General features: G+C 36.8%; 1 protein-coding gene across 4 annotated transcripts in view; it reads left to right on the top strand.

The window, feature by feature from the left end:
* LOC309497589 (uncharacterized protein) overlaps positions 1–10,109 on the top strand; it is a 35,463-nt gene extending 25,354 nt beyond the window's left edge. The window contains exons 3-6 of one of the 4 annotated variants that reach the window (XM_082167882.1): positions 2,084–2,104; positions 7,901–7,945; positions 9,555–9,587; positions 9,756–10,109. In XM_082167882.1, coding sequence (XP_082024008.1) covers positions 2,084–2,104; positions 7,901–7,945; positions 9,555–9,587; positions 9,756–9,885 — 229 coding nt within the window. In that variant the 3' untranslated portion in view covers positions 9,886–10,109. Of the gene's footprint in view, positions 1–2,083; positions 2,105–6,064; positions 6,192–6,272; positions 6,327–6,777; positions 6,811–7,900; positions 7,946–9,554; positions 9,589–9,750 lie in introns of those variants that run through there. The other 3 variants (XM_082167881.1, XM_082167884.1, XM_082167883.1) reach the window with 3 other exon arrangements.
* Positions 10,110–12,746: the final 2,637 nt, after the last annotated feature.

Raw genomic sequence — 12,746 nt, 5'->3', positions numbered from 1 at the left:
TTGCACGTTTAAAAAGTTAGATTACATATTTCAACTAGCTAGCTTGTATGTTGGCAAACTATCATGAAGTAAAGCGTTCTTTTTTTCTTTTTCTTTTTTTTCTTTTATTGAATATGCATCAGATAACAAGCGGATATAAAGGACATAACTTCTACAGGAATTAAATTATATCAAGTATGTAAAGCTTCACATATATATAAAATAAATAAATAAATAAATAAATAAATAAAAGACATACACAGAGGAAACATGCATCAGTGGTATTGTCATCATAATATTTCAAGAATCTGTAACTTTTCTTGTTTTGAATCAACCTTATGGAGACTTTAGAAATGTATCAAGTAAAGCGTTCTTTCGAGCTATGAATCGCGTACATGTGATGTCACATGGGGCGGGGCAATGCGAACCTCCAAACTCCATCTAAGTCCGTTTTCACCGATGCCTTTATGTCTGATGCCTTTTTGTCTGAGTCCGTTTCGTCCGATGCCTTTATGTCTGATGCCTTTTTGTCTGATGCCGTTTATGTCTGATGCCTTTATGTCTGAGTCCGTTTCGTCCGATGCCTTTATGTCTGATGCCTTTATGTCTGATGCCTTTATGTCTGATGCCTTTATGTCTGAGTCCGTTTCGTCCGATGCCTTTATGTCTGATGCCTTTTTGTCTGATGCCTTTATGTCTGAGTCCGTTTCGTCCGATGCCTTTATGTCTGATGCCTTTTTGTCTGAGTCCGTTTCGTCCGATGCCTTTATGTCTGATGCCTTTTTGTCTGATGCCTTTATGTCTGAGTCCGTTTCGTCCGATGCCTTTATGTCTGATGCCTTTTTGTCTGAGTCCGTTTCGTCCGATGCCTTTATGTCTGATGCCTTTTTGTCTGATGCCTTTATGTCTGAGTCCGTTTCGTCCGATGCCTTTATGTCTGATGCCTTTTTGTCTGATGCCGTTTATGTCTGATGCCTTTAGTCTGAGTCCGTTTCGTCCGATGCCTTTATGTCTGATGCCTTTTGGTCTTCTGCCGTTTATGTCTGATGCCTTTATGTCTGAGTCCGTTTCGTCCGATGCCTTTATGTCTGATGCCTTTTTGTCTGATGCCGTTTATGTCTGATGCCTTTAGTCTGAGTCCGTTTCGTCCGATGCCTTTATGTCTGATGCCTTTTGGTCTGATGCCGTTTATGTCTGATGCCTTTATGTCTGAGTCCGTTTCGTCCGATGCCTTTATGTCTGATGCCTTTTTGTCTGATGCCTTTATGTCTGAGTCCGTTTCGTCCGATGCCTTTATGTCTGATGCCTTTTTGTCTGATGCCGTTTATGTCTTATGCCTTTATGTCTGAGTCCGTTTCGTCCGATGCCTTTATGTCTGATGCCTTTTTGTCTGATGCCGTTTATGTCTGATCCCTTTATGTCTGAGTCCGTTTCGTCCGATGCCTTTATGTCTGATGCCTTTTTGTCTGATGCCGTTTCGTCCGATGCCTTTATGTCTGATGGCTTTTTGTCTGATGCCGTTTCGTCCGATGCCTTATGTCTGATGGCTTTTTGTCTGAGGCTGTTTCATCTGATGCCTAATTGTACAAGACCTGACACCTGACATTGTTTTTCCTGAGACCTGAAGCTTTTCAGTCTGAGGCGCGATGCCGTTTTGTCCAATGACTGAAGCCTTTTAGTCTGAGGCATGATGCCTTGTCTTCATATGTCTGAGGTCTGAGGATGTCCTAAAATGTACACCGTACACTTGCAATGTTTTATACATTTCAGTATCAAAATATGCTCGAATTCTCATTGTTAAAGTGGTTCTCCTGTCTTTTGGAAATATTCATAAAAACACTTTTATTGAATCAAAGTTTTAAGTGAACTGATCTGTCATTTCTTAATTAAAATGTTAAAATGTTATAACACTGGTGTTGACATATGCCTACATATGTTACAAAACGTATGATCGTCTAAAACAACATGCAATCAAATAATTCACCTTCAAATCTAAATAATTATGACATTGTGTGTGTTTAGATTTGTCTATGTGGCTTGCTTGTTTGTTATTCAGAAATGCTATAGGCTACAATTGACCGGTTTCTTTTGTTTGTCTTTTTAGGTCACGTGGTGGTCCTATGGGGTAAGAATTTATAATTAACATGACAAGACTGAAATGTGAATGTTATGAATGAGTTTATGTCATTCACATGAGTACAATACAATTCAATTCTTCCTGGTAGCCCAATTTCTTCTTGGAAAAACGACTATATATGCATTCCAATGCATGCTAATATTTATCTGTGGGCTAACTTACAGCACCCGCGGCTCTTGTCTACTTCCTACCTGTAACCTGCACACACTGCCCAACAGGCTTCAGACTGGGGATGAGATAGCAGGAAAGATGACACAGGATCCATATGGGCCAGGGAAAAAATAAGAGATGTACAGGAGAAAAAGGAGAAAAACTTTTGATTGTTTTTAGATAGGCTAGATTTAATTGTAAAATGTCTATCCTTTGAGCCTTGCTTTGATTCAAAAGTACCAACTTTCATTTGACATTTCATTATTCATGCAAAAAGAGCAAATGTATAAATGTATGTTATCAACACTTTGCTAATCTCATCTCCACACCAATGAAGAATAAAATCATACAAGCATTGATTCCTTTTCCTTTCTTTCTTTAAATAAAAAATATGCATCTAAAAATGAATCTGTGCAACTAAAAGTTTGTAAGTTCAGTAAAATGTCTAGGCTGCATATTTTCATAAATATTTCAATTACTCTCAGTAAAGGAAACAAGAGATTGTGGCAAAATAAATGTAAAGCTGCACCTGCATGTGATTACCAGAAGAGGGCCCCATACTATTAGAACACACACACACACACACACACACGCACGCACGCACGCACGCACACACACACCTTTCTTAAAACTCTGTCACTGTTATCTTTAGGCTAATATTTGTAGTTATTTACTGCTCAAATATACAAGGAAATAGGGTTTTTGAGTATGTTTGTTATTAAATAGGATTTTCTTTTAATGCATTTGACCATTTGGTTTGTTCTCTGGCAACTTGTTCCTTGTCGAAGGATGTTCTCTAAAGATAAGAGATGAGATCACTGGAGACTCAGCCAGAAATCCAATGGGAAATTGTCAGGGTTTTAGACTTATGTTTGGCCACTAGAGGCCCCCATTGCGTCTCTTGTTGGTTTTCAGTCTCTGTCATAATGTCTTATTGTTGTCACCTGTGTCTTGTTCCCTGTCTGTGTATCGGGTACCTGGTATGGTACCTTTGTTTTGTTTAATTGACTTTTGCTCTTTGAAATTTTTGGAGTACTCACAGATCTTTTTGTGAACTTTTTTTCAAATTCCTTCTGGATTTACTTTGTGGACTTTTTGGATTTACTTTTTGGATATATCTGAATCAATCCGACACCCGTCTCAACGGTGACACCTAGTGGTCACTTGCAGGTGTTGATCTGAAACAACCTTGACGAGCCATTAAAAAAATGTGTTGTTTTTTTATTATTATAATTTTCTAATATGTGAAGATTGTAACCTATAGGCTCCTCACTGTGCATAATGTTATTTTGGTCTTGCAAAATGAATATTAATAAAAGAAATCAAGCCACAATGTCTCACTTTTTTAGAGATTTTTATTCAAAAATATTAATTTCTCTGCTGTGGAAGGACTTAGCCTACTTCTTTTTTTACAGATAATTTCTCCAGCCTTTGAAAAAATCCTCTCACAAGGGACACTTGTTGATGGCATGCAAAGATATATATATATATATATATATATATATCTTTGCATGCCATCAACAAGTGTTGTTTTGGTGATTTTCCTTTTATTGTGACAGGACAGTAGAGAGATGACAAAAAAACGAGGCGGGAAAGGTCCACGAGCCGGGACTCGAACTCGGGACGCCCGAGTGCAAAGACGCTACATGTCGGCGCACTGACCACGAGGCCATTGACGCAGACGGCGGAGATATTTTTTTCAGCTAGGACATACAAATGAGGAAAGATTACTGCTATCTCTTTCCAGTTTCATTTAAATTCCAGTTAAATTTAAATGCAAGCCTAAATAGCGTATAACTAATCAAATCGCACTATGTCACTATATCACCAAAAATCCGCTATCTCAAAATCAAACTCCTCTCACAAAAACCCACGAGGTCAATATGCGTTGATTTCACTTTTATACAGATGTGCGACTGTGTGGTCTGTTCCCGACCGTGTCAATCAAACGCTGATTCGGCGGACCACACCTGATGAAACACTTAGTGAAACACTTCGAGGCTTCGTTTGGCCATAGTCACGTGACATAGGTGTTTTGAATCACGCTTCGGATCAGTGTTTCGAAACATCTGCGCTTCGGGATCTCGCAAAGCTTCGGAACGACTGTTTCGCGTCAGCCATCCTTAGTAATAAGGAACACAGCAGTCATTTTGATGTTCCTAAATCCCAACCGCTGAAGACGCAGTGGCTGAGTTTGTTTTCGAAGGGAATATTTCCCACGATCAACAGCAATGCTTTCATGTTTGCGCGAATCATTTCACCAGACTGCTTTACAAATGAGGGTCAGTAACGTTATAAAGCTGGTTTTGCTAAGAAGCTGCTCCTGAAAAAAGGATCGGTACCAACTATTCGTGTTCCTGCTGCACCTCCAGAATAACTGAAGTGAGTGTAATGTTTTATTAACCTTTATATTAATATTTATATTAATCTTTGCAAATCGCTTGCACGCTTCACGATAAATGCGGCTGTTTACACTCGGTACATTACGGCATGTTTTCTATGTACGACGTTCTCAATATAATTCATAATCCCATGTTTATAATGAACAACGCATTATGGTTATTGTGTTATTATTAGAAACCTGTATATGCACAGAACAGAGGGGCGGGGTGAGCAAAGCTCATTATCATTTAAAGACACATGCACTTAAACGGCGTGCTGAAAACAGAGTTGTTTTTGACCAGGTAAAATTAGTGTTTTCTTACAATACTAATGAGAATTTTTAATTAAAGTATATTACAAACTTTTGATTTAGACCCTAAAGAATCATATTAGCTTGTACAAAAATGGCATTATATGACCCCTTTAACACTATAACATTCAAATGTGAATGTGCCTATTCCTAAATGACATTCATGACATTCACATAAGTAGCCCAATTTTTTCTAGGAAAACCTATGATATCCATATATAAGCTATTATTTATTTGTACTTCACAGGAAATTACGATGTTCACTTCCTGTCTCTTGGATAATCTGTCCGACAGGATTCAAAATGTGGATGAGGAAGGAACATTTTTTATAGAGATATATAGGAGAAAAAGGTTACTTTTATTTGATTGTTTTAAAGATGTAAAAATTGCTTGGATTCAAAAGTGCTAACTTTCATTAGACGTTTTAACATTAATGCAAGAGAGCATATAAGAAGGTTCTCAACAATAATGTCATCTCTTCATACAAATGAATAAAATAATTGTTATTACTATCCATTGACTTCTTTTCTTATGTTGATGATAAAATACTGCTAATATAACAAGTAACGTTGCCTGTTTTATCATAAAAAACACAAACTAAAATAAATGGCAAAAATATATATTTTTTGCACATGGTATCCAAATAAAATTCTATATATTGATGATAACATATTACTTTAATGTTTAATGGGTTATTTCAATTTTAAGTAGCCCAAAAATGCATATTTTCATAAATATTTCAATTACTCACGCTGTCAACAGCAGGAAACAAAATAATGTGGGGAAAATAACTGTTTCAACTGCATGTGACTACCACATACTATTGGAACGCAACAACACATTCAGAGATTAATATATATATATAACAATTCATATAAATATATAAATTGGTATTATAAATTCTATATATAAAATGTAACTTTGTGAAAGCATCAGTATAAGGTCTCATCAATCTTCCCTATTGTCTTTTAAAAATATTTGTCCCTGTCTTATTCAAGGACAAAACCCACTCCGGTCTGTGGGAATTACACACAGATTCAGATCCCTAAAGATTGATGAGCATTTTAATTATCAGGGAATTTTATATAAGCTTGAATCAACTGTGGTCTGCTTCATTGACCTTCACTGTGTTCAGTAAGTCAGTGCTGGTGTGATGAACATGTTTTCTGTCTGGACTCTCAGCTCTCTGATCCTCAGCTACACTCTTGCCCTTCCCATCCTCAATGACACAAGGTAAGATATTTTCAAGCAGAACTGTAATGTTGTCCACAAAAGTTACCAAATTCTGCTTCATTGAGATGTATTTGTTTTCAGCACGGAATCTTCTAAGGCGGATTTTTCCAATTCCACAGATGGCCAGGGAAACAGGTACGAAACGAGGAAAACGCACACAACACACACACACACACACACACACACACACACACACACACACACACACACACACACACACACACACACACACACACACACACACACACACACACACACACACACACACACTTTTGCATTTCAGTAACAAAATATGCTCAAATTCTCATTGTAAAAGTGGTTCTCCTGTCTTTTGGAAATATTCATAAAAACACTTTAATTAAATCAAAGTTTTAAGTGAACTGATTTGTCATTTCTTAATTAAAATGTAAAAATTTTATAACACTGTGTTAACGTATTATCGTCTAAAACAACATGCAATCAAATAATTCAACTTCAAATCTAAAATTATGACATTGTGTGTGTTTAGATTTGTCTATGTGGCTTGCTTGTTTGTTATTCAGAAATGCTAGTAAAATTGACCGGTTTCTTTTGTTTGTCTTTTTAGGTCACGTAATAACGTGTCCATTGTTTTTTTGAGGTAAGAATTTATAATTAACATGACAAGACTGAAATGTGAATGTTATGAATGAGTTTATGTCATTCACATGAGTACAATACAATTAAATTCTTCCTGGCAGCCCAATTTCTTCTTGGAAAAACGACTATATGCATTCCAATGCATGCTAATATTTATCTGTAGGCTAAGTTACAGCGGCATCGGCTCCAATGGGCTTTATGCACAGCTACACTACTTCCTGAACTTCAGCCAGCTCGTTGTTTCCTGTCTGTCATTATTGGACAAACTGATTAATCCAGGTGTGTCTGATTATTGTTACTGGTTACTGAGGTCAGGCACACCTGGATTAATCAGTTTGTCCAATAATGACAGACAGGAAACAAAGAGCTGGCTGAAGATCAGGAAGTAGTGCAGCTGTGCATAAAGCCCATTGTCTACTTCCTACCTGTAACCTGCACACACTACCTCACAGGCTTCAGACTGGGGATGAGAAAGCAGGAAAGAAGACACAGGACCCATTTGGGCCAGGGAAAAAATAAGAGATGTACTGGAGAAAAACTTTTGATTGTTTTTAGATAGATTAAATTGCAAAATGTCTATCCTCTGAGCCTTGCTTTGATTCAAAAGTACCAACTTTCATTTGAGATTTCATTATTCATTCAAAAAGAGCAAATATACTGTATAAATGTATGTTATCAACACTTTGCTAATCTCATCTCCACACCAATGAAGAAAAAAAATCATAGGCTACTAGCATTGATTCCTTTTAATTTCTTTCTTTAAATAAAAAATATGCATCTAAAAATGAATCTGTGCAACTAAAAGTTTGTAAGTTCAGTAAAATGTCTAGGCTGCATATTTTCATAAATATTTCAATTACTCACCTGTCACCTCACAGTAAAGGAAACAAGAAATTGCGGCAAAATAAATGTAAAGCTGCACCTGCATGTGATTACCAGAAGAGGGCCCCATACTATTAGAACACACACACACACACACACACACACGCACACTTTTTTGCATTTCAGTAACAAAATATGCTCAAATTCTCATTGTATTTTTGTCCACAAAAGCGACCAATTCTGCTTCATCAAGATGTATTTGTTTTCAGGAGGGAATCTGTAATGCAGACGACTCCCACGTTTGAGGGAAACAGGTACACACACACACACACACACACACACACACACACACACACACACACACACACACACACACACACACACACACACACACACACACACACACACACACACACACACACACACACACACACACACACACACACACTCACTTGCAATGTTTTATGCATTTCAATATCAAAATATGCTCGAATTCTCATTGTAAAAGTGGTTCTCCTGTCTTTTGGAAATATTCATAAAAACACTTTAATTGAATCAAAGTTTTAAGTGAACTGATCTGTCATTTCTTAATTAAAATGTTACAACTGTGTTGACATACGTATGTTACAAAACGTATTATCGTCTAAAACAACATGCGATCAAATAATTCAACTTCAAATCTAAATAATTATGACATTGTGTGTAGGGTGACCAAAAGTCCTGTTTTCCCAGGACATGTCCTGTTTTCACGTCCTGTCCTGGCCGTCCTGTCTGTTTTTTAAAAAGTGATGAAAATGTCCTGGTTTTCATTATTTTTCATTGGGCCATTAAGAGTGTTCTTTAAATACACGCTTGCCATGGCACACAAAACAAATGAAACCGGTTTCGTCCCGTCTTGTTATAATCAGCGCGTTCTTCAATCCGCAGCGGCAAGCAGAGAGCACAGAATACAGAGGCCTCTGTATGTGTGTGTGTGTCTGTTCATCGCAGCCTCATTGTCATTGGTCTGTCACTGCTTTTCCATGTCAGAATATTTGAAATGACCAATCAAATCAAAGTAGGCGGACTTTACGTTCACAGAATTTTAGCAACGTGACGCTTTACGCTTTCAGTTTACGGTCAAGTGCGAGGGAAGATGTAAGTAGCTAACAGCGTAAAAAAAAAAAAAAAAGCCCAAATGTAAATTCACAGATGATTTACAGAGAAAATTCCCGTGTTTTCGTTTCGGTCGGGATCCGTGTAAAGCAGAATGCATGAACTGCAAAGCTGGCACGTACGTGTCAGTGTCAAATAAAGGTGCTAGCGACCTAAAAGCGCACATAAAGAAAGTATAGGCTAAGAGAACATCAGGAGGATTGAAATTGTTTTTTTTACTGAAATAGTATAGTAGATTTTTTTTTTTTTTTTTTTTTTTTTTTTTTGTAGTAGATTTTTAACTTTTATATATATATAAAAGTTTAGCTTTTAACACCTTTTACATGACACTATTAATTTTCATGGCCATAGCAGGGCCATGAAAATTAATAGTGTCATGTAAAAGGTGTTAAAAGCTAAACTTTTATATATATATATATATATATATATATATATATATATATATATATATATATATATATATATATATATAGTATTCTATTGTTGCGTGCCAAACATTGAATGGAAAGGATGTATTACTTTATGTATTAAAGTATAACATAGTTGCAAGGTTGTGAATGCATTTGTATTTTTTGATGTTCTCCCCCAAACCACGCCCCCACCCCTTAACCACGCCCCCCCCCCCAAAAAATCATGCCCCGCCCATCAACCATGCCCCCGTCCTGTTTTCTGAAAACTAAAATATGGTCACCCTAATTGTGTGTGTTTAGATTTGTCTATGTGGCTTGCTTGTTTGTTATTCAGAAATGCTTTTGTTTGTCTTTTTAGGTCACGTAATAACGTGTCCATTGTTTTTTTGAGGTAAGAATTTATAATTAACATGACAAGACTTAAATGTGAATGTTATGAATGAGTTTATGTCATTCACTAGAGTACAATACAATTAAATTCTTCCTGGTAGCCCAATTTCTTCTTGGAAAAACGACTATATGCATTCCAATGCATGCTAATATTTATCTGTGGGCTAAGTTACAGCGGCAGAGGCTCCAATTGTCTACTTCCTACCTGTAACCTGCACACACTGCCCAACAGGCTTCAGACTGGGGATGAGATAGCAGGAAAGAAGACGCAGGACCCATATGGGCCAGGGAAAAAATAAGAGATGTACAGGAGAAAAAGGAGAAAAACTTTTGATTGTTTTTAGATAGATTAAATTGCAAAATGTCTATCCTTTGAGCCTTGCTTAAATTCAAAAGTACCAACTTTCATTTGACATTTCATTATTCATGCAAAAAGAGCAAATATACTGTATAAATGTATGTTATCAACACTTTGCTAATCTCATCTCCACACCAATGAAGAATAAAATCATACCAGCATTGATTCATTTTCCTTTCTTTCTTTAAATAAAAAATATGCATCTAAAAATGAATCTGTGCAACTAAAAGTTCGTAAGTTCAGTAAAATGTCTAGGCTGCATATTTTCATAAATATTGCAATTACTCGCAGTAAAGGAAACAAGAGATTGTGGCAAAATAAATGTAAAGCTGTACCTGCATGTGATTACCAGAAGAGGGCCCCATACTATTAGAACACACACACACACACACACACACACACACACACACACACACACACACACACACACACACACACACACACACACACACACACACACACACACACACACACACACACACACACACACACACACACACACACACACACACACACACACACACACACACACACACACACACACACACACACACACACACACACACACACACACACACACACACACACACACACACACTTACACACACACTTACACACACACAGAATGTCTATGTGACATACTGATGCCATCTAAGCAGTGGCACAGCTGGCACCAAAAGACATTTCACCATTTTATGTGCACACAGCTGAACTGTATCAGTCTCCTCCGGTGGACAGGTTTTATGACACCATTTGAAAGCTGTACAAATAAACAGTGTAACAGTGAAGTGGTCAAGCTGTGAAATTCTGAAGGTGATCTAAAGGGCTCATCATAAGAAATGAAGACATAATACAATAAACTTAATTTAATTGAAATTGACTATCCAGTATCTCACAAGTGCAACTTTATATCTCATAATTGTGACTTTATATCTCACAATAAGACTTTATGTCACATGCAGTTTAAGCTTTATTTCTCCTAACTGCAATTTTATATCTCACAGTTGTGACTTTATATCTTACAATATGACAATTTAGAATTGCAACTTTAAAAAATAAATACTTTATTTCTTGGAGTTGTGACTTACAGTTTTTCTCGATTGTTTACACACATTTTCTGAAAGCATGCCTCATATTCTCAGAACTCTACACACAAATCCAAAAAAACACACACAATGGGCAAAACCCCTCAATTCTCCTGCAAAATGAAACTTTACATTCAAAACAATGTTATTTCTTCTCAAAATGGTATTTTGTTTTCAAATGACACACACAAACCATCATATGAATAGACATTTATAAGAACCAGTTGAACACTGATGTGCTCAATGTAAAACACTATGATGAATGGAAAACACTTCTTCTCCATTCATCATACAGTAATGACTTAGGCCTTTTTTTGTTCAGTGTTACACTTACTAAAGACAGTACATACATGAGTGTGTTGTAAAATATTTGAGAATATTGTTTTTATACTCAGAACACACAAATACATGGTAACAAATATATTTTATTTTTCCCACCAAAACAATGTACACAGTGTACATCCCAAACCAACACAAAGTTGTACATACAGTGGTCTACATACAAAACAACAGAAGAATTTACTGTATACAGTTACAGTAAAAAATTAAAATCCAATGTTGGCATCCATTGCTCCATTGAAGAGCTCACCTGTTGCCCTTTTATGCTAAAGCTCTGATTGCTAATTGTAAAACTGTGTGACGGGTGTTTGCCCATGTGATGAGTCAGTGTGCATATTTGAATGGCAGTATGTTCCTTGTGAAAACAAGAGATTTTCTGCATGAAAATTGTGCCAAAAGCAGAGAATTGTGTGTAGTGTTTTGAAAAAAGTGTGTTTTAGAACTGCAATTTGAGTGTAAAGCAGGAATTGTGCTTGTAGTTTAGCAGAATTGGTTCAGGGGGTTGGTGAATGAGTTACATGTTGTGGTCATTGTGTCTCAAGTACCAGAAAATGTGTGTAAACAATCGAGAAAAACTGTAATGTCTTGCAATGTAACTGTCCTATTTTAAACATTAACTATTTTCTCACCACTTGTCAGAAAGGAAGACAAAAAAAAACATACAAAAATCAAGAAATTTGGTTAGTGCTGAACATCTTTCTTTTATCTTGTCTTTATCGTGCTGCTATACATGTACATTTATATCTTAAATCATACGGTTGTAACAACAAGGTAAATGTTCCTCATTTCAAAGACGCAAGATCACACAAGGCATCACAATGTTTTTGAAGCCCTGGAAGTCTCGGATTCCAGATTTACGAGAAAGAGCACTATGAAGAATGAGTTTTGGCCGATTAGTTCCACCCCTTTTCCAACCTTCTGAGCGATTCCAATAATTCTGCTGCCACTCACACGCTGAGAACCAGGGAAGAGGACAAGCAGATTTAGTGAATATTGAGTTCTCAGAAGGGAAAGACACCATTATCTGTGATTACTTTAATCAGAGGGTCTTCTTCATCACCAGATCCACTCGTCAATCAAAGGTGAATGTGACACGCCATGTTGCTTATGATTATCAGCTTCCTATAAAGAAAAGGAAAGAGGCCTCAAGTGGATTATGTGTGTCCTTGGAAGACCTATTCCAACAATATGTTCATCCTCTGCAAAGGAGGACACACACACACACACATAATGGTGCTGCTCAACTGTGTTGTTGGCCTATGGTGGTTTGCTGGTTTTAAGAAGGTCTATCTGGTCTCCTATAGGCTACATTCACACAGTTAGTGTTTGGGATTGAAAAACGTATTTAATAACAGGTGGGACTCTTGAACTGATGTCA

The sequence above is a fragment of the Leuciscus leuciscus genome (genome assembly GCF_965113295.1).
Source record: "Leuciscus leuciscus genome assembly, chromosome: 4".
Lineage (NCBI taxonomy): Eukaryota > Metazoa > Chordata > Actinopteri > Cypriniformes > Leuciscidae > Leuciscus > Leuciscus leuciscus.
This window is presented reverse-complemented; position numbering and strand designations above follow the sequence as displayed.